At 50.7% G+C, this 25,721-nt stretch overlaps 1 protein-coding gene across 1 annotated transcript in view; it reads right to left on the reverse strand.

Moving 5' to 3' along the window:
* TRABD2B (TraB domain containing 2B) overlaps positions 1–25,253 on the reverse strand; it is a 221,788-nt gene extending 196,535 nt beyond the window's left edge. The window contains exons 1-2 of the mRNA XM_010834430.1: positions 25,078–25,253; positions 22,481–23,041 (exon numbers count right to left, since the gene is read on the reverse strand). Of these exons, the coding sequence (XP_010832732.1) occupies positions 22,481–23,041; positions 25,078–25,179 (663 nt within the window). The 5' untranslated portion in view covers positions 25,180–25,253. The remainder of the gene's footprint in view (positions 1–22,480; positions 23,042–25,077) is intronic.
* Between the last annotated feature and the right edge of the window lie 468 nt (positions 25,254–25,721).

Below are 25,721 nucleotides of genomic sequence, written 5' to 3' on the forward strand. Positions count from 1 at the left end.
CTGACCTTTACTTCCTCCCCTCTCCATTTTAACTATTCTGCACTTATTTTCAAGTGTACTTTCTTCAGTGGGTTTGGGTCTCACCCTTCTAAGCTCAACAACTTTCCACGTCTCCCACTGCCTATTGGAAAATGATCAAATTCCTTCCACTGACATTCAAGACCTGAGATTTAGCTGGATCCTCTACTCCCAGTCTCATCTCCTGCCTCTCACTCCCTCTTTCCCTCCACTACATATGCTGAGGGCCAGCCCTTGCCTGGGATGCCCTGCCTGGAATGTCAGCTACTACTGTGTTACAAACCACCCCAAGGCTCTGTGGTTGAAAGCAACAATCCCTTCTTTTCACTGTGGGCCAGCAAGCGGTTGACTGGTCTGGGTTAAAGCCAAGCCGTGTGTCCATCTGGGCTTGGTTCTTCACTGCAGGCTGGGTTTCAGGTCTACTGTGTTCATCGAGGCTGAGCAGCCAGCAGCCACACGGGGAATCTCTTTCCATGGTGGTGGCAGACACGTGAGAGTATGAGCCCAACTAAGCAAGCACCTCAAGGTTCTGCTTGCTTCAAGCCTGCTAATGTCAAAGCTAAGTCCCATGACAGAGCCTAAAATCAAGGAGCCAGTAAGTACACTCTGCCCAACAGGAAGCCAAGGCAAGGCGCCTGGCCAAACCTGGCATCACTGGAGAGCGGCAGAAGGGGGATGCTCTGAGTATTTCTGAACAATAGTCTAACACATCCATGGACTGTAGCCTGTCAAGCCCACTAGGCTCCTCTGTTCATGGGATTTTTCAAGCAAGAATACTGGAGTGGGTTGCCATTTCCTTCTCCGGGGGATCTTCCCAACCCAGGGATCGAACCTGCAGGCAAATTCTTTACCACGTGAGCCACCAGGGAAGCCATCTAACACACTAACTCTGCCTAATGAAACTGGGCAGTATGGTGAAGGAAAGCAAGCTTTGGAAACAGGAGGCCTGGGTTTGTATCATGCACATATTACTTTCTGAAGCCCTCCAACACAGTGTGTTCCCAGAAGACTTCACTAATTCAATGCTGCCGCCGCCGCCAAGTCACTTCAGTCATGTCCAACTCTGTGCGACCCCGTAAACGGCAGCCCACCAGGCTCCCCCGTCCCTGGGATTCTCCAGGCAAGAACACTGGAGTGGCTTGCCATTTCCTTCTCCAATGTGTGAAAGTGAAAAGTAAAAAAGAAGTCGCTCAGTCGTGTCTGACTCCTAGCGACCCCATGGACTGCAGCCTCCCAGGCTCCTCCGTCCATGGGATTTTCCAGGCAAGAGTACTGGAGTGGGGTGCCATTGCCTTCTCTGCTAATTCAATGCACATGCCCCCAAACCCTACTGTGTGTAAGCATACCACCTGGACCCTGAGCCAGGCTGGTGAATAAAGAGGCCCGCCCCGATCTCCTGGTGATATGAACGAAGCTCTGAGCCCCCAGAGTGTTGCTCCCTCATCCACAAAGTAGAAAAAAACAACCTTGAAATACGTGAGAAAACTGGGAAGCTGGCTGGCTTTGAATGCAGTCACAAGTGGGCCAAGTCCTATATCAAACACCACTTTCTTCTGTGACACCCAGGCTAGCGAGTCCTGTTGGAAGCGATTGCTCATCAGTCTGAATCCTTAAAACAATTAACTACTGTGTGGTTGAAGGCTCATCTAATCAATGGGAATTTATTGAGGTCCACCAGCCAGTTAGGCCTGCCCAGTCAAAACCCCCTGCCCTCCCCACAGACACATCTCCTGATGGGAAGACAGGGGCCTTCTTCCTGCGTTCTGACAGCACCCGTCCAGCACCAGGCCCAATTCGGTGTTCCATCCCTTTTGCTGTCCAAGACTCCAGAATCTTCTCAATTACTTTTCTCACTCCTTTCTGGAAATAGCCTCCAAGACTGAGATCTGCACCAAAGCCTTCCCATTCACCCAGAAAGAAAAATGCAGTTAATCAAAGCAATCTGGACTTCTCTTTCCATTCCCACCACCCCTCCACCCCTACCCCAGGACGAAACCTCCCTAAGTGATTAAATGTTATAAGAAGGATTTGGCATATTTACCTTGTCAAAGATTGTGCTTTTGTGGTGCCTCATGGAACACAGGCAGATTAAAGAGCCAACAGTGAGATGGACGATCAGCAGAGACCAATGAGGAAAGAAAACAGCAAAACCTCAAGATAAAAAGTCCGTCTTGGTCTCAGCCAATAAACTCTAATCACACACAGACAGGGCCAAGCATATAACTAACAGTTCCTTTCCGGCAAAAATAATGCTAATTAAGTAGTTATAAAAATTATTGTTATTATGAGCTATATCATTATTATTATTATAAAAAATTAAATACTGGCTAGAAATTCAAAAGTCTTTCTTCAGGATCTAGTTCCCTCCAGTTTTCTTAGGCAGTGGTTCCCTGTGGCCCTTAGGAGACAATGGACTCCTTCACTCCAGCATCAGAGGCCCTCCAGGCAGTGGTATCAACCTAGTGTCCAGTCACTCACTCATCCAACAGTTTTTAGTTTTTAGCACCTGTTCTGATCCATACGCTGGTGCATGGGTGCTTAGTCCCTTCAGTCGTGTCCAACTCTTTGCAACCCTATGGACTGTAGCCTGCCAGGCTCCTCTGTTCATGAGATTCTCCAGGCAAGAATACTGGAGTGGGGTGCCAGGCCCTCTTCCTGATCCAGGGATCAAACCTGCGTCTCCTGCACTGCAGGCAGATTCTTTACCCACTGAGCCATCTGCAAAGCCCCCGTATGCTGGTAGATGGGCCATAATTGTGCCCCTCCAACACTATCTACTTCCAATTCAATAACAAAGACCCTGGCCACATGGCCCAGTCCCCTCAATGCCCTTCCAATTCCTAGCTCTATTTCCATCTCCTCCAGGAAGCCTTCCCTGATACCTCCAGGCATCCCTGGAGACTTGTGCTTTCTTTCCCTCCCGTACATGGATGGTGGTACACTCTTTGCTAAATATGCTACTCACACTCAGTCCCTTCATCGTGCTTATGTCTTAATTTCCACAGAGGCAGGGACCATGACACCACACAGTAATCAGTGCTGAATTAACACTTGTTGACTGACTTTACTGTGGACATAATTCAGCACAAACTAACACGTGCTTACTTAATGGAAGCAGGGATAGGAAAAAACAACTTCCCATGGGCTAGGCATGGGGAGAGGCAGGAAGGTGTCCTGCTCAGTGCCTGGCACATACCCAGCAGGGCGTGGCAGGTGGCCAGGCCAGGTCCACCCTTCACATCCGGATCGCCTGCCAAGGACATCTGCCCTTTGCACTCACCCCTCAATTGTGTGGACTGCCGAGGAGAAAGGTGGCAACTGAGTCAGCAAACAATGCTGTCCCCGTCCCTCCAAATGTGTGGTGGAACCCAGAGGTGCCACTAACAGCAGTGTTAGCAAGTGGGATTCTGTGGGAGCCGCTTTAATGCCCCGGAGTATTTGCATGTTAACCTCCTTAACACGCTCCTCTGCCTCCTCTACTTTCAGTTAATGGCACCACCAGGGGCCAAAGCACACAAGCATGTTTCACTTTCCTGATCTCTCCACAAGCAACTCATCAGATGCACTGTTGACTCTCCCTCCAAAACGGAGCCAAACTGACCTCTACCTGCTTTCCCCAGGTCCAAACCACCATCATGCATACTGGTGTCCCAGTTTCCTTCTCTTTCAACTCCAGGAGGGCCCATTCTGCACACCACACCCAAAGCCATCACTTATGTATAAAAAAGAAAATCCGATCTCCCCTGCTCTGAACCAATGGCTTCAAAATCTAAATGCCTTCTTGTGATCTGTAGGTCTCATGAGATCCCATGCCACCTCCTTTCTGCTCCATCTCCGGACACTGTCCAGTACACAAAGGGATCATGACATCCTTTCCGTTCCCTAAGCAGGCCTCAGTGCTTGGCATCCGCTGCTCCTTCTGCCCAAAATGTGCTTCCCAGGTTCTCATGGCTGGCCCCTTCTCATCCCTCCAGACTCAGCTTGAAAAGCACCTTCTCCTGAAAACCCCAGAAAACCAGCAGCTGCTCCTCCCCTTCCTTTATCCCCCTAGCACCCAGGTCCCTCTCTGGCCCACTGCCGTTTCCTCATACAACTTACCATGCTCTAAAATGATCTCCTCATTCATTGTTAAACCCTCACTTCCATGCAGGAAAACAATTTCTGTCTCATTCACAGCTATATTTTTAGCATCTGTGACAGTGCCCAGCACAAAGCAAGTATTTGACAAACACAGAGCATGTATTTGAGCAGTGCCCAAACACACTGACTGGATGCCTTAGGTACGGCCTGCTCATAGTGACTCCTTGCCAAAGTGGATAGTATGGACAGATGGGGTAAGACGAGTAACTTTCAGCCGAGGAACCTGACAAAGAGTGCCTGAGCCGGGTGATCAAGGTTAGTATCTGCAGTGATAAGTTAGGTTGGCAGTATGTGCCCTCAACAGAATGTGATAAACATGGCTCTTTATCTCTAGTCTTTTACTCCTCAGAGCATAACCCCAGACTAATCATAAGAAAAACAGCAAAACAAACCCCAATCGAGGGCCAAATATCTGGTTATTACTCAATGTCAAGGTCATCAAAAACAAGGCAAGTTTGAGAAACTGTCCCAGCCAGGAAGAATTGGAGGAGAGATGATAAGTAAATGTAATATGGGATCCTGGGACAGAAGAAGGACATTAGGGGAAAACTGAGGAAATCTGAGTGAAGAGTGGACTTCAGTTAATAGTAAGATGTCAGTATTGATGTGTTCATTGTCAGAAAGTACCATATACTAATGTGAGATGTCAACAATGAGGGGAAGTGGATACAGAACTCTGTATTATCTTCTCAATACTTCTGTAAATCAGAAACTGTTTTAAATTTAAATATTTATTTAAAAAACACATTTGTTATGTGAATGAATGCACGGCAATAAATATATTTTCATGTCTTTTGTAAGAATACACTGAGCACAGGCTCCCGTATGATGCCAGGAAAGAGACAAATTCTTGAGTCTGTGAAGCACCGGGGCTGCTCTGCTTACAGCACTGGTTTGTTAACAACATACTCAGGAACACTGTCAAGGAAGACTGCAGCCCTCTCCTAAGTGGACTTCCAGTGGTTCAAGATTAGAAGCACTTAGGTCAACAACAAAAATAACAAATCCTGCTCTCTTTGAAGATGAATCACATTTTTCCAGTGCTCTCAATTCCATCCAGCCACAAGCATTGCTGAGGGCCTGTTGTGCACCCAAGCCCAAGACCAGCTTAGTAGCCAGCTCCTGCACCAGAGGACCAAGTCCCACCTCCAGTGAAGCTGCTCCCCTCACTTTCAAAGGGTCAAATGGTGCGATACAGACTATAAATGGCACAGATGTTCAGAAATAACAGATCATGGGAACTACAGCAATCAAGGAAGCCTTCCTACAGGAAGGGCCAGAGTGGATCTGGAAAAGGAAATAGGATTTCGAGAGCAGAGTGAAGGAGAGAGGTAGCCAGGGATCACAGCACCAGTAGAGTCAGGGCATCCAAAACCAGCTGCAAGGAGTAGTCTGAATAGACTTGCCAGGTCTCCTAGGGAAGCCATGGAAGAGGAAGTTGGTTTGCTGAGTAGAGGCTGGAGATCCTCCCAGACTTTTCAGGCCAGGAATCAGCACCTCCTCCAGGGCACCTTTCCCAAGCACCAGGTGAGCCTTCCCTCTTCAGCCCCCTTGCCTAGCATTCTTTCACTGCTCACACCAGCTTCATCCTCCCTTGTCACATGCTGTGTGCATTCCCGTGCACTCTTTCCTGCCCACCTGTAGGCCTCCTAGGGGCAGGATCCTTCTCTGCCTCCTCTCAGCCTGCTCTAGAGAGCCCTGCACGTCGTAATGGCTCAGAGAGACATCTGGTGAATGAATAAGAAGAACAGTGAATTAATGTGTAGATCACAATCTAAGAAGCCAGGACTTTACCCCTCACACAACAGGGAAGCCTACAAAATTTGCAGGAAAAAAACACGATCAAAACAACATTTCCTTCCCCATCTCACCAGCCCCTTCTCTGCTTTCTTTGCCTTTAATACTTAGCCTATCCTGACTTGTTTCTTATCTGTCGCCTCTCAGTCATTCAACAAACTTTAGCTCAGTGCCTACTAACTACATGCATGGCCTGTTCTAGGTGCCAAGGATACAGATAACACAGACAATTCTCTACTCTCACAGAGCTGACATTCTAGTGAGGGACTGAAGGGCAATAAACAAAATAAGGAAGTAAATTATACAGAATGCCAATTGATGACACCTTCTATGGAGCAAAACAGCAGGAAAGGACAGAGAGTTCAAGGGAGTGATCTGCCATCTTAAACAGGGGTCACGGGGAGACAGACTACCTTTGAACAAAGACCTGAAGGATGTGGGAGAGAGGATTTTTTCCTTTCACATCCACTGACACATGCCTAGTACCTGCAGCAGTACCTGACTGGCAGCAGGCACAGAAGAATGAGTGTGTTGAAACAGTTAATTCATTTTTTTTTCATTAAACTTTTTATTTTCAGATAATTATAGATTGATAAGCAGTTGTTAGAAATAATACCCTTCACTCAGCTTCCCCCAATGGTAACATCTCATGTAGCTGGAATTCAATACCAAAACCAGGACTGCAACATTAACACAATCCTCTGATGTGATTCAGACTTCAGAGTTTTATGTGTTCTTGCTTGTGTATATATATGCAGTATACTCAGTGGTGTGCAATTTATGCTCCCTTGCTTGTGTATATGTATACGGTATATTCAGTGGTATGCAATTTTAAGGCCCAATCTCTTTCTGATAATTAGGAGGCCAGTTGAAGAGTTGAAGGAAAGTGGGATGGAACAGGCTGGGCACTTCCACACATGAGAGTTCTGTTTAATCCTCACAGCTCTCCAAAAGAGTAGGTGTTCTTATCCCCATTCTACAGACGTGAAGACTGACAACTGCAGGGCTCAGAGAAAGGAACTTGTTGAAAGCCACACAGCTGACAGGTGGAGAAACCAGAACCCCTAACCTGTGACTGTCTGGTTCCTTCACTGGGGCACATTCCTGCACATAAGAATGGCCTGAATTTAAAGAAAAAAAAAGAGAGAGAGAGAAGCAGCAGGGACCCAGAGGAAGGCCTGGCTCTAGGAAGGGAGAGGAAAGAAGGGAGGAGTTGATGAGGATGTCACTGGGATTCTGCGTGAGGGAGAACAGAAGTACCATTCATGAGAAAGGATGGAGAGCTGGAGAGTCCTCAGTGAGGGGCGAAGGGGCGTCCTGGCTCAGCCGGACCCGGTGTGCAATCTTGGGCAAGTGGATTTACATCTCCAGACTTTGTGTTCCTCAACGAGACCAGGCTGAGAATGGCCACCCAACCCATTTGCTCCAAGTCCAAGGAGAGTTGAAAAGGTAGCCCTCTGGCAAAGCCAAAGTGCCAGACCAACTGCCAAAGCCAGGAAGAAGGCGACCCAACCCGACAGCCCAGACTGCCTGCGGTCTCCTCACTAGAACGATTGGCTGATTTTCCCAAAGATGAAAATGCAGAATTTAGGTCAGCAGGCAGAGAGAAGCTCGCTTTGTTTACAAGAGACAGAGAGCGTGTGTTCCTATTAAATGCCTTTGAAACGCAGCGATGATGAGAGACCCAGGGCTGTTTACCACTGGGGATATTTACTTTTCTCATATACAAATCAGCTCGGGTGCCGTCAGAGCTGACGCCACCTCACACTGCGGCCCTCTGACGTCCCTGTGCTTCCCCGGTGCCCACACATGGTTTGAATTTATCGGTTTTAGCAGCTTTCATTTATATTGTGTGAGGATCATGGAATGACCAGCAAACAGAAGCTCTGATCCGTGTCCTGGAAAAAACACAGAAGCGTGAGGAAGGGGGGCAGGGGGAGGGCTGGGAAGACGCCTCCAATCCCACGAGAAGCACCGAGGGCCCCCGTGGGAATGAAGCATCAGCGGGAAAGCATCGCGGGTGAGAAGGGGCTCAGTGGGCAGAGATGCCAAAGCTGAACACCTGGGTGCCACAATGGGACACACGGGCGCCTCCCTAGATGTTTGACCTCCTAGAACTGAACATCTGGAAATCTGGGAACAGAGTGGGGGTAGCTGGGGACTTTCTGTTTCCATCCAGATACTCAGGCAGTGATGTGAGGGTACAGCTGGTAATTTTACAGCTGACCCCAGGATCCCTGGGTGTGTACTGGGAGCCAGGCCCCAGGCAAACTCAGGTCATCAGATGAGGGTCCTGCCCTCAGAGAACTTCAGTCTACGAAGGAGACAGACATGTAAACACATCAAAGACAGTAAAATTAACAAATGTCCTTTGCCAGTGAGGTCAGAGACAGCAGAGATAGCAGCTTTGCAGCAGCGGGATGCCCTGTGTGTCTACCAAGTGCTCACATCCATGGAGCAGGCACAGCCAGGGAGGAACCTGCCCAGGCTCATGCTGCTGGACTCCTGATCCAGTGCTCCCACGATGGACAGGCAATTTACGAACTGCAGATCCTCCCATTCCCCAACCTCCCAGAACCACCTGCCTCATCCCACTTCCACACTGAACAGCTGGAATCCCTCCCCCCAGTTCTGCCATCAAATGGGCCATATGAAATGCAAGGCCATGTTATGCTATGGTAACTATTTTAGAAATGGTGATCAGGGTCTCAGGCTCCTCACAAAGAGCTGATCTTTACACACTAGTCTCACTCGGCAGCCAGACCACTTTTACGGTCCCGTTTCTAAGAGACAACACACCCATGTTCCTAGAAAGCTGAGAGTCCTTCTCCTCTGGCTCAGCACTGAGATCAACTTGGAATTATTGAGGGAAAAGACCTTCACACGGGAACTCCTCCCTCAAGCCAAGGGGCTTGGGAATTTCCAAGCAAGCCTGAGTGAGGCGCTCCAGTATGATGAAAGAGTGAATTACAGAACAGAGGAGTGCGGAACAGTGCCCCCCAGCGCACCTGGGATGGAGTCTAAGTTTCTTAATATGGCTTAAGAGCACCCCAACATGTGGCCCGTGAGCCTCCCTGGGCGGTCCCCTGAATCTCCTATTCCACCAGTAAGCACTCTCCATGAGTGAATAGGACAGGTAGTGAGTAAAGACAGTCCCTCAGTCTGAATCAATACCACCATCAGCTCCCAACCCCATACTGGTGCTCCTCCTGAACCCTGGGAACACCCGTTTTTCTATACTGATCTAAGGTGGCACTGTACTGCCAAGTATAGGATGAGCATAGGTGTTACGGGAAGCACACTGATTGAAACCGCCTACCCTGGCCAGGCACCATAATAACCATTTGCATGAGTTGTTTTATGACAGGAGATCCTTATAAGGAATACGGAACTAATAAGCCACCACCAACTAGAAGAGTTCGGGAAAGGTCTAAAGGAGACACCGCGTGTCCGTCCACTTCCCAGAATCCCTCTCGCTAGCATCCATCTTGGCTGAGCGATGCGTGTGCCACCAGGAAAGACTCTGAATTAGAATGATTGGTCAAAGACGACCCGGAAACTAATCCCATCACCATAAAACCCGAGACCGCGAGCCACGTGGCAGAGCAGTTCTCCTGGGTTCCCTTATCCTACTGCTCTCCAGCCGGGTGCCCTTTCCCAATAAAATCTCTTGCTTTGTCAGCACAAGTGTCTCCTTAGACAATTCATTTCTGAGTGTTAGACAAGAGCCCAGTTTTGGGCCCTGGAAGGGGTCCGCCCTCCTGCAACATAGGTACGAGTTCCTAGCCCAGCCAGGTACTCATAAGGAGGGGAGGTCGTCTCTATCGTATACAATGAGCATCTTCACCGCAAAGAAAACTCCTGGATAGCAAGGATGCTGTCTCATTCATCCTGACAGCATCTGTAAGGCCTCCCACGGCCCTGCAAAGCCATAGTTGCAGGTGGGGCTGGGAGCTCAGGGTCAGCATTCAACCACGACAGGCAGATGGGAACTGTTACCCTACTCAGCTCGGGCTCCTGAGGCTGGGTTTTGGGAGTGGCCCTTTGTCACACTTCCTCGTCCTGCTCCCGCCCTAGAGAGCTACACAAAGAAGGATCTCAGTTGTCCAGCCTGTGCCATTATAAATTCACAGCCTCCACTCCTGTTGGGCCCTCAGTCTGCCCCACTATTCCTTCACCTGCCAAGGTCAGCTTCTGCTCTCAACCCCTGCCTCCCTCCTCACCTTAGGTCTTGGCCAACAGACCACCTCCCTCTCTCCTTCCCAATGTGGCACTCTTTCTTAGGAGGGAACATCAGTTGTCTACCAACTCCCTACTGCTCCTAATCTTTCTTACTTCTAGTCCCAGAAGAAGAGCTATGCCTCCCCCATCCACTCCTGACCCCTCCTACTGTCAGATTTCAGTCCCTTTTCATAGATGCAGAGAGTGTGAGTGCCCAGACTCTGCAGCCAGATTTCCTCAGTCTGAATTCTAGATCCTCCCCTCACCGACTGTGTGACCTCAGGTAAATGAAATCACCTATTGGTGTCTCAGTTTTCTCACCTGTAAAATGGGGTTGAATAATACTATGTCCCTGAGAGACTGTGGTGAGGATTCAGCAGGGCAGTGCATATATAAGACTCAGATGCATTCCTGGCACTCAGCTGTGAAGCACTTCTCTCTGGGGTCTCTTCAATCCCTCCCTTTCTCACCAGCCCCAGACTTGTGACCTCGAAGTAAGCCTGGCACAGTGTGGTTCCCAGCAGGGTTTGGTAAACAACTGAAGGAAGGAATAGATGGGTGAAGAGTTCCGCAGTAACTAATTCAAGCCACTGAGTAGATACAGGGTACTTCTCTTTGGGAGAAAGAGAAGGGGAGAAATACATACTGAGCAGCACAAAGCGCACAGCCCACTAAAGAGCTAATAAAGTCCGGCCCAGGCTTTAACCCCAGTTCTCCCTATCACTCTGAGTCACTGCTATTAACATACCAACCCCTGTGCAAAAGACAAAAAGGACCCTCAGAGAGGGAATGGCCTCAAGTCATGCATGAGGCGTGCAACCAGTGGCAGAGCTAGGCCCGTAGCAGTCTTCAGCCTAAACTTTTTTTCCTTTTTGACATGTCCACACCCCAGGGAGTGGTGGGAAATCATAGGCAAGCTGAACTAGAACAAGTATGGCTAGATGGTCAGAAAAAAATAACCACGCTCTGGGTGATCAGGTTGCACGGTCCCAATCAGACCAACCCCTCACCCTGCTCTGGATGACGCTCAGTATAGAGGAGACTGAAGGATTGAGAACCACCTTCTCTATGGGATGGGCTTCACCTCCAGACACAGTGTGAAAATGGGCCAGTAACAATAATTAAACTGACCATGACTTAAACCACCACAATTAACATCCATTACCTCTGAGTGTGTGCCAGGCGGTCAGCTCTGTGGTGGATATGCATTACCTCATTCACTCCTAAACACACCAGGAGGTGGATGCTATTATGAGCCCCAACTTTTCAGATATGGAAACAGGACCTCAGTCATCCAGTCTGAGTTGGTGGAGCTGGAATTCTAACTCCAGCTCAGTCCAGTCCCTTTCTTAAAGTATCAAAAGATCTAAATCCTGGCTCCATCATTCTGCACAAAGTACTTAGTCTCAGCTCCTAAAATGGGGGAAATGATACTTACCTTTCAGGAGTATTTTAGAAATTTACTGTAATAAACCCAAGGTCTAGCACATAATAGGCACTAAATAACAATGGCTGTCTTGGGAGCTGGAGAGGAAAAGCAGAGTACAGTCATTGGAAGGAGGGGTAGAAAGACCTTCCTTGCAAACCTTCTGCATTTCCTTCTGGCACTTCTGCCTAACAGTTTCTTTTCCCCAGGCAAGACCTCTCTCACTCCTATCTCCATGGGCCCTGGTCCTGTTGAAACTACAAGTTCTCCATCAAAAATCCTGCATCCCTTTCTCATCACCCTCTCCATAAAACTACACTGATGGAAGCAGAATAATAGAAAAGTCACCCGCAAGACCAGCAGAAGGCCTTGGCATGGGGGCTATATAGTGCAGGGTCAACTAAACAATCAAGCTCAAACACAGAGACCGTACCAATCATGCCACTGAGGTCCCAAAGTGACTCAGTTCACCCATCCATGGCCCATACATTCAGACTGCATCTCATCCCCAGCAGAGGGTCTGGAGCTCAAAAATATCCCATAATCCTGGAGAATTTATAGCCACCCAACTAGTTCTCCTGGGGAGCCCCTGGGAGTCAGAATAGGGGAGGTGGGGGGTTAGGGACAGGAAATTGGTCCAGCCCCCTTCAAGGTGTTTGTCTGGGGGGTCAGGAGGAATTGCCAGCTAGAGTTATTGCATGTGAAAGACTGTGGAAACTGCAAACCTCGATGCAAATGGTTGGAATTATCATTGCCAATTAGGCTTTTGTCTCTCCTCAAACTCAAAGCAGAGCAGTTCAAGGAAAGGAAACCGTGAGAACTAGGGCAAAAAGATGAGACAGGGAGGTATCCGAAAGGCTTTCTCTGCCCACATCTTCTTTTCTCAAAAGCGGTTTCAAATGGGGCTGGAGGCTTAAATTACAAACTGCCTAGAAGGCGCACTAAGTCGCCAGGAGGTAAAACTGGTTAGGAAACTTTACAGAACCATAACAGGGAGGAAGCAGGTAAGTCCTTTAAACAGAAGAGGAACTGGAAAAGGGCTGGCCTTTTATCTGTGCACTTTGGCTTCTGAGGGCAGGGCTGGCCAGAGGACGTGGGCGCAGCTTGCCGTGTCTCCTGTACAGTCGCTAGGCTGACCGAGGGGCAGGCGGGGCCCTGTGCAGAGCTTCTAGGAAAAGTGCATCTTCTCGTCTGGGCAAAGCCGACTGCACTCTGACCTTGACTGGAGGTGGACAGGAGTGGGAAGCCGGCTCCCAGAGCACATCACGTTACCTGCCAAGACCAACCCCCCTCTCTTTGCCTACTGCTCCCCCCTCCACCATCCCCCACAGCGTAAGGTGCTTCTGCTCCCTTCCCTCCCCACCCTGGAAGGCATCACCAGGGAACAGCCTCGTCCTGCTTGCTCACTTTCGTATCTCAGCACAAATCCCAGTATCTGGCACACAGAGGGAACTAAAAAACATTTCTGGAAAAATTATATGATGATGCTAATTTAAAGATGCAATAACCATGGGTGTCTGGTACTTCATAATCAGTCAATCCTCATAGCAATCAGATGAAACTGAGAGATAGGAAACTAAGACCCAAGAAGGTTAGGTAACTAGCCTTAGGTGACCTATATTCCTGATGAGGGCAATGGTTCTGGGCCCTGCCTGAAAGAGCACTGGCCTGTCCTGGGCCCTGCCTGGAGGCATCCTAGGGGGCTTCTGAGCTGAGTCTGTGCTGTGCTGGGTGAATACCGACTAATTCTTGGTTCTGAAGGTTGAGTCAGGCCAGGATGTTCTGCGGAATGAGGAAGCTAGAGAGGAAGCTTTATGCAAAGAAACAGGCTCACAAGGTAAGAGCCATGGAGAAGTAAAATTGAGTGCTTTCCCCTGCTCTTCCTGACCTGATCGGGAGAAAAGGAATATATATATATACACACACAGACACATATGGACATGCCCTATAAAGGGCATGGCAACCCACTCCAGTATTCTTGCTTGGAGAATTCCCACAGACAGGGGAGCCTGGTGGGCTAGAGTCCATGGGGTCCTAAAGAGACATGACTGAAGTGACTTGGCATGCACAGGGGAGGTGGATGGTGGTTAGGGACTGATCTGAAAAAAACCTGCAGGTCCCCGCCCCGCCCAGAGTCCCCGCCCCTTGCCTAGTCAAGAGGGGAACACAGGCCAGCAGCAGGGGCCACTGAAGAGACTGGATAGGACCTAGGCCACCACCAGAGACAGCTCCAGGGCCGTGACTTGTGTGGGCCAAGTCTGATGACCTTCTGGCTTTTTTTAAGGGTAGTCAAGCATGCAGAGTGGCCCTGGTACAACTCACTCGCTATTAGGGACTGCAGATTTGTGCTACTCCATCCATATGCTAAAGCCCTAACCTCCACTATGATAGTATTTGAAGATGGAGACTTTACAAGGGAATTAGGTTTAGAAGAGGTCATGAGGGTGGGGTCCTCATGATGGGACAGGTGCCCATCACCAGAGCAGTAACTCTCGATCTCTAATATAAATGTCGTCAAACTGAAACTGAAGTCGCTCAGTTGTGTCCGACTCTGCGACCCCATGGACTGTAGCCTACCACGCTTTTCCATCTGGATATGGGATTTTCCAGGCAAGATATACTGGAGTGGGTTGCCATGTCATCAAATAAGCCTCAAAAAAAAAAAAAAAATCAGAAACGAAAAGGGAAAAAAAAAAAAACTTACAACGCTGAAAGCCAATCACATCATTGCACCTAAACTCAGACTGCTTGAGTTATGATCAGGCAGTATCAGCCAAGAGGGGACAGTCCAGTCTGGTGACTTTCATCTTCTCGGATGAAAAGTCTGGCTAGAAGGAATCATTTGCTTGAAGGGTCCAGGCTTTTCAAATGACTGCCCTCAGGGACCTTTAAAGCCAGACCATAAAAACCAGCAAGGGCTCTCAGGTAGAGGAACAGCATAAGCAAAGGCATGGAGGCCTGATCAGGGACTGTGTGAGAGAGAGGAAAGGAGAGAGGCCTAGAGCAGGTCGGCAGCACGGGAGACCAACCAAAGCAGCAAGTATGGGTGAAATTAAACATTTTTAAGTGACCCTGGAGAAGCTCACATGAACTCTGAGTAGAGAAAGGAAAAGAAAGAGGCCTTTGTTTGCAAGGAACAGACAAGGAAGAGAAGACACCAAAGCATTCCAGGATGGAGAGATAGAGAAATTCAACAGTGACCTGTGGTGTCATGGAGTCCTCACCAATGGACTAGCGATAGCACTGAACTGCTTCCGTGTCTCAGGTGGGCAGTCAGAGGCTTTCTATGAATCTAGAGGCCAAGATGCAGCATCCTGTTAGCATCCAGAGCTGCCAACACCTCAACCACAGGATACAACACAGGGCCCCAACTTCAGAACTGGAAAACATCCAGTCTCATTTTGTAATCAACTTTGAGCATATTTTGAGCTAGGTTTTGAAGCTGGGTTGATTAGGAAAGAAAAGACAGCCGCAGTAATAATTACAATAGAATGTAAAATATCTAAGCGGTGAAAGAATAGCATAAAATGCCATCACACATTTCACGGAGGGAAAGAATAGATGTGGCTGCGTCATCAAAGAAAGGCTTGCACCAAGTCCTCCCAAGCAGATGAGATTTAGAAGCATTCTGGGAAGACTCCCTGGAGGAGGTACAGCATGGAGCTGAACCTTAGAGATCTCAGAGGATTCAGGAGTAGAAGAGAAAAGAAGGAAATTCCTGCAGAGGGAGGGGGCCCAGCACATGCAACAGCATTTCCAAGCTTGGGGCAACGTTCTGTGTTCCAGAGGATATTCTGCGCAGATTTAAAAGCCTGTGGATCCTGGAGGAGCTGCTAGGCCAGACAGCTTGGCAGCCGCTGAGCAGAGCTGAAGGCTGGGCCACCGGCTGCCTGTGGATTAAGTGGGCGGACAGAGAGCCAGTGATGGGAGATAAAAGGGAGCGAAGTGGATAATATTTAGAAGCAAACTCGAGGGGGAAAGAAACACGGCCGCCTGGCTGGCTGGCTGCAGGCTCGTCCTATTCTTCAGCTTCCTCCCTCGGAAAGCTGCATTACCAGGCGACCTCTTCCTGGCTTTGAGAGATGTCCAAATGGGAACTATTAACAAAGGCACGCTCCCATTTTTATCTCCGTCACAAAGTCAGGCTTTTCTTTGGCCTGGGGAGGGCGGGAGGCTGAGTTGTGGGGAGGAGATCACTGTGTTTGAGGATGGGACGTCTTGGAATTCTTGAGAACTGGTCCCTTCCAACTCTAAGATGTTAGAAGTCTGTGTGTATGAGCTGAAAAGTCTTCAAAGCTAAGGGGCTAGGATTTCACGATGTGAAGATTCTTCGAGTCCAAAAATGCCTCTGAGGCTAATGTTCTAAGATTTCACCATTCTTAGATTCCCTGAGTCTCCAAGTCCCAGCTCAGAGATTCTGTAAATCAGGAAGACTTCATGCTGTGAACTTCTGATTCAGAGACAAGAATATTTCATGACATCTTGGTCACACCTCCGGCTTTATGGCCTCACTCTCCTTTGATGGAAGGACGTGAGCCATCCTGTGAGTCTGCTTCTGAGCTTAATAACATTAAATGTTTAAGTCTGAAATTAACCAAGTCAGGGGAAAAAAGAAAAAAGGACGGAGCCTGCTGTGCTAGCAGGGGCTCTTTGCAAGCAGCTCTCTGGGCACACAAAGAAATTGAGAGTACACATGTCTAGGGGTCGGGCCTTGGGGGTCCTCCAGGTGACTTCCACACCATGTGACAGATATTTGCTGAACAGCTCCTGACCACAGGGCTGGGATGGGAGCCACAGCGGGTGCTGCAGGCTGCAGAAGCAGCCGGCTCCCAGGCCAGGATCTGGAGTTACAGGTGTGGACTAGGCCAGCCTGTGCTTGGAGCCAACACTGACCCTGAGGCTCTCACTCTGTAGGTGACACTGGGGAGAAGATGGCTCAGCATGGTTGCAGGTCCTTAGGGGTGCCCAGCTGGTCTTAAGAGAGGTGTCTTTTTTTGGGGAGGGCAGACAGATCTGATAGGAAGCCACAAATAGGGATGAGTGCTGTGGACGTGAGAGGCCAAAGGTCAGTGCTATAGCAATAGCTGCCATGGAGGCCCAGCAGGTCGGGGCGGGGGGTAGGAACAGCCATTCTTGGAGGATGGGAAGTGAGGGGTGGGTTCCATGAGATGGGAATGTATGAGAGCAAGAGAAAGGTGATGTGCAGGCAGGACGCAGGGGAGACTAACACACAGGCTTTTCATGCCTCGGTTTCCACGGCTGTTAAGAAGAAAGCACTGATAACGCCCCTGGCTTGGCAGTAAACTCCCCAGGGGAAAAATCCAGGCTGCTCCCCAGTGTCTGCTCCCCGTACTATCCTGGCTGACACTAAGATGCTCTGGCTGAATGAATGGGGAAGCCAGTGAGGGGGGAGTCCTGGGGAAGGGCAGGCTGCAAGGCTGGGCAGCTGTACACCAGACTGCGCCACGACGGGCTGGGGCTCCATCCTCTTGACAGGCTGGAAGCAAGAAGCAGCAGGTCACCCACTGGAACCAGCAGGCTTCAGGACGAGTACATTAGGTATAGGCAGCAGCCCGCCATAGACAAGCTGGCCAGCCCCTCCCAACCGCGGAGAACTCAGCCTGGAAATCTCAGGGTACCTCCAAAGTACCAGGACTGCAGAAGAGCACACGGAAGTCAGAACTGGGCGGGTCCTGGCAACTGCGGGACAGAGCGGGCAATCCAGGCCCGGAGAGGGATAGGACAAGCCGAAAGTCATGGCCAAGGTAGAAACAGGCTAGGCCCAGAGCCTGTTTTGTACTCCACTGCCCGCTTTATTATTTCCACATTTTGTGTCCTTGTAGGATGGTGAGGAGCTATTAAAGTTCAAGGAGGGAGCTCTTCACTGTGGCTTGTGCCATCTTTCTTCATTCATTCATTCCATAGTGCTGGACGAAGGAAGGGAAGCAGGGATGGTCATATCATTGTTTCTGACCATTCATTCTCTCTCTAAATCCTAATTAAGCACCCTATAATATGTGCTGTTCCCTCAGATGTATTAATAGACCTAGGGCCTATGACTATAACCAAGGAGACCCTTTATTCAGTTGTGCTGCCGAGCCTGTGTTAGGGCGCTGTCTTCACCTTGGTCCCTTGGAAAGCTGGGCAAGCCTTCAGAAGAAAGAAAGTGTGCTAAATCGTGTCCAACTCTTGCGATCCCATGAACTGTAGCCTTCCAGGCTCCAGGCAAGAACTCCTATTTTAGAATCAGATCCAATTTCTAAGCCAGGGAGAAAACCAGTTTCAGCACTTTTCAATGATCTCTTTCAATACATTTTTAAAGTATTTTTTATTTTTTAGCAAGATACGATGATCTCCCTGCACTATAATACACACACACACACACATCACCAGATCATGCCATCTGACTGTTCAAAACAAAATTACGTCAGCTCTCGGAATCTTGAAAAACATACTCTGGCATCAGACACACTTACGCTTGAATCCTGAGTCCACCTGACCTGGCTGTATAATCACAACCGAATGACTTAACCTATTAAGCCTTAATTTATTGTCTGTAAAAGAGATACAATGACAGGCCTTGTCACATCTCTGGGAGGATTACAGATGATGTAATTACGATGTCTAATAGAGTGCCCTGTATGGAGACACGGCTCAATAAATGATGACTTTGGGCTTTCTAACTCCTTTGAGAGGAGGCTGTAGAAGTTTACAAACATCTTGGTCACCCTTGGCAGCCACGCCCAAGCCACACACACTGGATGAACAGCGTCGGCGTCTGAGTTAAATCACAGCCAAGTTCAGAATGGCAGCGTCCTCGTATTTTCATCTTGCCTCGGAGACCACATAACTTAGAGGGCTCCTCATCCAGCGCCTCCACCGTACTGAGTGGGGGCCACTGAGGCCCCCTAGAGGGAGAAGGAGGTCCCCTAATCAGTCCACTGCGTTCGGGGCAGCTGGTACCAATCCCCAGAGGCAGCCAGCAGAGCTGATTGAAATGGGCAGGTCTCAAGATTGTCACAAGATCTAGACTCGAGACTCAGGCATCCCCAGGCCCCTGAGCACAGGGGCTGCCACCCCCTGTTACTCCAGCTTTACTTTGTTCAGCAAAGCACAGGCAGTGGACATGGCTGCTGGAAGAAGGTGCGAACAGGTGAAGGCGATGCTTCCCACGCAGCCTTCTTTCCTTGTCCTGAAGCCTCCCAGACTCTTTTCCAAGCACGGGCCCTACGGCTAGGTAGTCCTTTTACCCTCCTGACCACCCCCCACAGGTCACATCGGTTCACATCCTCACAAAACCAGCTCAGTTGTAAAAAAAAAAAAAAAGTCTCGTCACTACTGCTCCATTCAATAGATAAACAAGAACGCCAGAGTTATACACGAGTCATTGGCTTTGGAGCCAGAGCTGGGAAAACCTAGAAGCTAGACTCCCATCCCTCAGCCCACTATCCTGAGCTGCCTATAAACACATCAGAGAAATCCTTAGAGGACCTGCCTTTACCATCCCTGCTCCAGCCACAGAGCCAAAGGAAATAATTTCTCTACAAGGATAAATTCTCCAGGAAGTAAACTGTTAAGCCCTTTGCTATGCTAATGTGCTAAGTCACTTCGACCCCATAGACGGCAGCCCACCAGGCTCCCCAGTCCCTGGGATTCTCCAGGCAAAACACTGGAGTGGGTTGCCATTTCCTTCTCCAGTGCATGAAAGTGAAAAATGAAAGTGAAGTTGCTCAGTCGGGTCCGACTCTTAGCGACCCCATGGATTGCAGCCTAACAGGCTCCTCCGTCCATGGGATTTTCCAAGCAAGAGTACTGGAGTGGGGTACCATTGCCTTACCCTAAAGGAAAGAAGGGTACAAAAGAAAGTACTGAAGGAAGAACTGCAAGACACGAACCACCTAGACGCAGGATGTCCAGGGACTCCACCTAGGGCAGCACGGGGATTGCGTCCTTCCTTTAAGTCAGGCAGACTGGCTCTGTTCCTTATTAGCCATGTGGCCTTGGCCAAGTCATCCAGGCTTTTGGAGTGCCCACCTAAGAAAGTCATAGGGTTGTGAGACTCCGACAGATGAAAAAGCATGCAGAGCCTCCTGCGGGGTGCCTGGCACATGGAGTTGATTATAATCGTCCCATGGAATGTCGGGGTTGAGTGGCTTGAATGATGACCTAATCCCAGTGTCTCATTTCACAGATGGGAAAAACAAGGGCCAGAGAGGGGAAGTGACTTGCTCAAGGTCACATAGCAAACACATGGTGATATTGGGTTCAGTGCGCTCAGTTCATATTAAAATTAGAGACCAGGGCCACGAAGCTTGATCTTTCATGCTGTGCAAAGATGGAAGAAACTTTTACATAAGTCCTACCTTTAGCCGGTATAGCTTTCTTTCTCCATTTAGCTAGGGAAAATGTGGTATATTCTGACTAGAAGAAAATATAAGACTTTTGAGAAATACTAAAATCAAAACTAAAATCCCAGATCTTAACAAAACGCACTCTCTTTTCAAGCTTTTTTTTTCCCTCACCATCTTCTCTCATTGCTCCCCCCTCCCCAAATATTTTGCAATAACAGTAATGCTGGGAGGAAAGAAAAAATAAAAATCTGATGCACTTAACAGATATTTCAGTACAATAATGCATCACAGATGTTCATATCAAACTGTGCACGCGTGCATACAATTTTACTGAGAAGGCTGTTGTTGCATTTCTGACTTTGGGGTTGGGGATCCCTAACAACTCCATCTGCCCAGGCTCTGGAATCGCTCCCTTCCCAGTTAGCCCATGTCTGCCCACGAGTATGGAGGAGAGATTTCATCACCTTGCTCCAAAATGATAACAGGACAAATTGGCGGGGTCAGGCACTCTGGCAGGTGGTGAAGGGTGTGCAGATTAGGGAACCGAGAGGAGTCCTGTTTTCTTTTGTTTAGGACTTGCTTCCTGCAGCCCTCTCAGGGAGCTGGACCCAAGAACAATTTTAAGAGAGGGCCCAGGCTGGTGATGGGGTGGGTGCATTTTTGAAACCAGAGATTTGATTCTGTTTGATCTTCAAACATGGGCTTTGGAGACTGTCAGCGGGCTTCTTGCTGGCCGATGAATGGCTCTCAGGAACTTTTCCTAAAACATAACCTCGCATGCTTTCCAGCAAATGTTTTCAACCTACCAGAGCCATCCTTTGGTTGCACAGCAGTGTTTCCAGACCTCGAAGAAGGATAGTTTTGTTGTTTTAAGAGAGACAGATTAAAGCCAGGGGCTGTTTAACCAGAGTCTGTGTGCTCCCTTGGGCTTTGGTCGGATTCCTCTGTGGTTGGTACAAAGAGGGTGTTGAGAGGGACGGTGGGTCGCCCACCTTCACAGCCTAAAAAAAGACATCGAGGCCAGACATGAGGCCTCTGAACAGAGGGGCCTCCCACAAACCTGTCTCCAAAATGAGATGGGCGGTGAGCACTAGGGAGCCTAACACAGATAATATCAGCTCCTGAGGCTGGCAAGGGAAAAGTCACTTCAGAGGGAGCGAGCCGGTACGTTCAGAGGAATCAGTGCTGGGCCAGAGAATGCACAGGATTTTTCCCTGCGGAGAAGGAGTCAGGCGTAGTCAGAACCCTGCGGGGCGTGACTAACTGCCCCAATATTCCTGCCACCGGGCCCTCTGGGTAAGGACTCCACAATTATGGGAGAGCCAGCAGGAGAACCGACAAACCCGCCTTTCATTTGGCCGGCAAATCAATCTGGCTTCTTACCTCCCTGGGGACAATATTGCATTTCCCCTGGAAAAACAAAAGCCAGAGATCTCTGAAGGGGGATCAGTTTCTGCTCCTGTTTCCCTGGTGAAGAGCTTGCAGCATCTCAGGAGCATAAGCAGGTCTGGTTCCAGCAGTAGAGCTTCTAGTCCAGCCAATTTACCAGGCTGGCTCCTTCCTGGAAAAGCATGTCTTGGGGACCACGCCTCACTTGGGGCACGGGCCCATGCTCCTTGCAGGAGCCACCAACCCCTGACTCGGAGCGCCTGTTCTGGGATTGACAGCCCGTCTCAAGGCGCAGATGTGAACTCATTGTTCCCAGGGCCTCAGAGTTGAGTTTGGGGCCAGTGAGTTGTGAGTGACCTCTGCCCATGGAGACAAGGCTTTTAACAACACTTTGCTGGATAAGCTCCGCCCTCCTCCCTGCCCCCATGCCTGAGGTTCAGAAATCAGAACTGTCAACCTTGAAGTGAACACATCTCTCTGAAATTATGAACCCCCAAACTATACTTGCTGACTTTCTCTCAGCCTAGGGAGGCGGTCCAAGGGGCACATGGAGTTCTGTAGAGGCTCCGGGAAATTTGGCAGCTCTTAACCTCAACCTGCAAGCCAGGGCCACCAGACACCAGGTCTATTGCACTTCTGCCTCCCAACCCCAGGAAGCATATCTCCCTCTGTGCGTCCTCCTTACAGGTACACACACACACTCACACACACACATACACACACAACGGCTACCCAGATGCAGCCTCCCAATGGCCTCAGGACAGCCTCCTGCTCTTGAGACCCCGGGGCCTCAGGGAAAGTCAGACGCAAAGTGGCAACTCTCTCTGTTTCTCATCACTGTGATGCTCCGAGGGAAATTCTTTCTTCTCGGGCAGGCACAGCAGGTGGGGAGTGTATATATCCCCGCCAGGGAGCACACTGAGACAGAAGCACACCTGAACTCTCACCCCCAAGCCCAGCATACACCAGTCTGTCCTCATACCACCACAAAGGCAGCCCAAGAGCTGCCCCACAGCTCGAAAGATCCTCTCCCTTTAAGGCAAGGACAGGATCTGGCCACAGGAGGAAGACAGTCTGAGAAGAGGAGAAAGCCACATGGGAACGGCTGGGCTCTGGGACCCAGGCGCCCCGTGCTTACCTGGGAGAAGTTGAGCCCATTGAGCGGGTGGCATTGCTCCTCCACGCGCTCCACGGCCCCGGTGCTCTTCTTCATCTTCTCAGCCTGCTGGGCTAGGTAAAGGTCAAGCACTGGCACGCCACGGGAGCGAACGTCGGTCTCCGTCAGCGAGTTCACCATAAGCATCACCCACACCGGCCTCTTGCGCTCCCAGTTGCCCGCGATGGCATTGAATAGGTAGTCAGCGTAGAGCCCCTTGCCCCGTTGCGCGGGTGTCATCCATGACGGCATCATCAGTTTCACGTAGTCCAGGTGGCGCTTCAGACGCCAGTAGAGTTCGCGGGGCAGCACATCCTGCAGGTTCTCCCCGTGCGGCAGCAGCTGGCAGCTGGCCAGTGCGGAGATCGTGTAGGGGTCGGTCAGGTCCAGCTCGAAGTAGACGCGGGCGCTGGCCTGGAAGGCTGCCTTGGAGTTGTCCGGGATGAAGTCCCAGACGCGGGTGTAGGGGACATGGATGGTGCCAAACAGATAGGCTGGGGGGTCACGCCGAATAGTCCACAGGAAGGAGTTCAGGTCCCTCTGCTGCAGAAGGAGAGGTGAAGGAAGGCAGTCAGGCTGAAGCCAGCAGAAGGTTAGAACAGAGGGGGCAGGTGGAGGTGGGGATAGAAGACAGAGACCGACCGAGGGCCATGGGAAGGAGCAAGGGCTTTGGAAACTAAGACCCACATTCAAATCCTGGCTTTGGCCTGTCTTGGCTGTATGATCTTAAGCACACTTTTTCACTTTCCACAGACTCAGTTTCCCCATCTGTAAAATGGGAGCTGAGAGCAGCCACCTCAAAGATTGTTGGGAGAATGAAAAGACACAATCTATGTAAATAAGCCCGGAGAGCAGTGCCAGGCTCAGAGGGAGTGAAGGTAGTGAAGGAAGCTCTCGTTATGATTGGCTCTAGCTATGAGTGCCAAGGACTGCCACACCACCTGAGAATATTTAATCTTGGCCAAGCCAAACCTTCACCGGCGGTGTTTCGTGTGGAGGGTGGGGAGAGGGGGACCAAGAGTCCTGCTCTGGCAAGAAGGGAGGAAGTCATATAACTTTTAAATCCAACCATTAGAAGATACACGCCAAGAGCACTTTGAAAGCAGAACACCTATTAAAAATAGCCTATTTAAACAGCTACTTCCCCATTCAGCAGGGCGGATGCAGTTTTCTTTTTGGAGGGCAGGTCTGGGGTGTCAGCTACTCTGCTTCACCAGCTGAAACCACAGATGAGAAAGTGCTTTAAAACCTGCAGGCTAAGTAAAGTCTCAGGCCCTGGTTTGGGACGGAAAGATTCCACAGAATTAGTCCCAAGAAATGTACAGGCTTTCCAGGCTCCTCCCCTTAAAAGGTGTACCTGGACTCCAAGTCCAATTGTCTGCCATCACCTAGGCTCTGAAGAGGAATGTATGTGTGTGTGTGTGTGTGTGTGTGTGTAGAGATGAAGGAGGGTCGTGAAGACGTGGGTCATTTCTCCAATCCAGTTTAGGTCCAGGGGTCAAGGGACATGAGAAAGGGTCTCTGGTGTCTCTCAGGCAGTCATTTTCCACCCTGGAACACCCCCTGGACTGTCCACTGCCCGCCACCACCTGCAAGCTTTCCGTCAACTCATAACATTTTTCTGCCTGATTCTAGTACAAAAGAAAAGTATCTGTTGGGGTGGGAAAAGGGAATAGTACCTTACTTTACCAACAGCCAACAAATGTAAGTCTCAGCATCCTGGTGAGAGGCTAGCACTGAGGACTCTGCCTGTCGCCAAGCTCCCTGTTTCCATACAAGTCAGGTCGCTGGAGGTGCACCTTGCCCAAGGTCAACTAACTGGGCTGCCAGTGAGGACCCTACAGACGGTTTCCTGCTCCCTGGTCTCCAATCCAGGGCTATTTTCAAGGCACTAATTTACACTTTGAGGGAGAAAGACTGAGGGAAATCAAGGGATTCCTTAGTTTGGAAGGAAAATTAGGAAACCTAGTAATTACTCAATCCCCAAAGAAATATTAGGCCAGCATGTCCTGGCACTTTCTTTTCCTCTCCTCTGGAATCTTCATCCTTTTTGTGAAACCAGGGGCACTTGGGAGCGTGGGTGCTGGGGTCTGGGCTAGAGATGCAGAAAGTTTGCCTGAGGTCACCGGCGGGGATCAAGAGAAAGAGGGGAGCTTGCGAGGAGTCTGGGCGTGTGTGAACGAGAGGAAGGCGCAGAGAAGAGAAAGGCAAGGAACTGCAGAAACAGTGTCATAAGTGGGAAGAGAGGAACCAGAGGGTAAAGACGGATCAAAGTAAGACGGGAGTCCAAAAGGGCACAGAGAGGAAAGGTCCAAGCAGGACCGAAAGTCCGAGGAGAGCCCGAGAGCGTCAGCGGGTGGGGAAGGAGCTGGAGAGGGAGCGCCCCAACTCGGTTCCCCGCACGGGGCAGGAGCTCGGGAGGCAGAAGCCAGGGCAGGGCGCCCGAGGCACTGCCCGGAGCGCAGAGGTGGAACGGGTGGGCCGAAGTGGGTGCGGAAGGCAGGACCCCCAAACCATCGTCCCCGAGGGGCTGGAGTGGCCGGGCGGCCGGGAGAGTGGCCGGGCGGGCGCTCGCTCACCGATCCGGGCGGCCGGCACTGTCCTCCGTCCGGGGGCTGCGGGCGGGCGCGGGCGGTGGCCAGGAGGGCGGCGAGCAGCGGCCCTGCCAGGGCGGCGTGCATCCTGCCGGGCCTGCGGGGCGCGGGGGACCGTCCTGGGAGGCGCACCCTCAGCGGGGCAGGCAGCCCCCGGCTGGGCACAGAGGTTCCTCCGCAGCGCGGGGCTCCGGACGCGGGATGCCGGGAGCCCTTTGGGGCGTGGCCGTATGTCCCTGCCGGACCCGGGGGTCCCTTTGGGGCGGGCTCCGTCTGCGGTAAGAGGGGGATCCTCTGGGGCGGGGCCCCCTCACCGCGGCGCGCCGCCCGCTTGGACGAGCCCCGGGGCTGTGAGAGCGCGCCGGGGTCCCGGGACGCGCGGAGGTCCCGGAGCTGCGTCGCGGTCCAGGGGTGCGCGGTGTTCCCGGAGCAGTACCGGGACGGCGGGCGCGCGAGGACCCGGGGTTATGCTGGGGACCCTGGGCGCGCAAGGGTCCCAGGGGTGCGCGGTGCTCCAGGGGGCGCGCGGTGGGACAAGTGCGGAGGCGGGCGCGGCGGGGGCGGGGGTCGGGTCTGGGGCGCCCGGTGGCCCCCGAGCGGGGCTCAGAGGGGCGGCGGGCGGCCGCGCG

Source organism: Bison bison, unplaced genomic scaffold (genome assembly GCF_000754665.1).
Source record: "Bison bison bison isolate TAMUID 2011002044 unplaced genomic scaffold, Bison_UMD1.0 scf7180017864033, whole genome shotgun sequence".
Taxonomy (NCBI): Eukaryota; Metazoa; Chordata; class Mammalia; order Artiodactyla; family Bovidae; genus Bison; species Bison bison.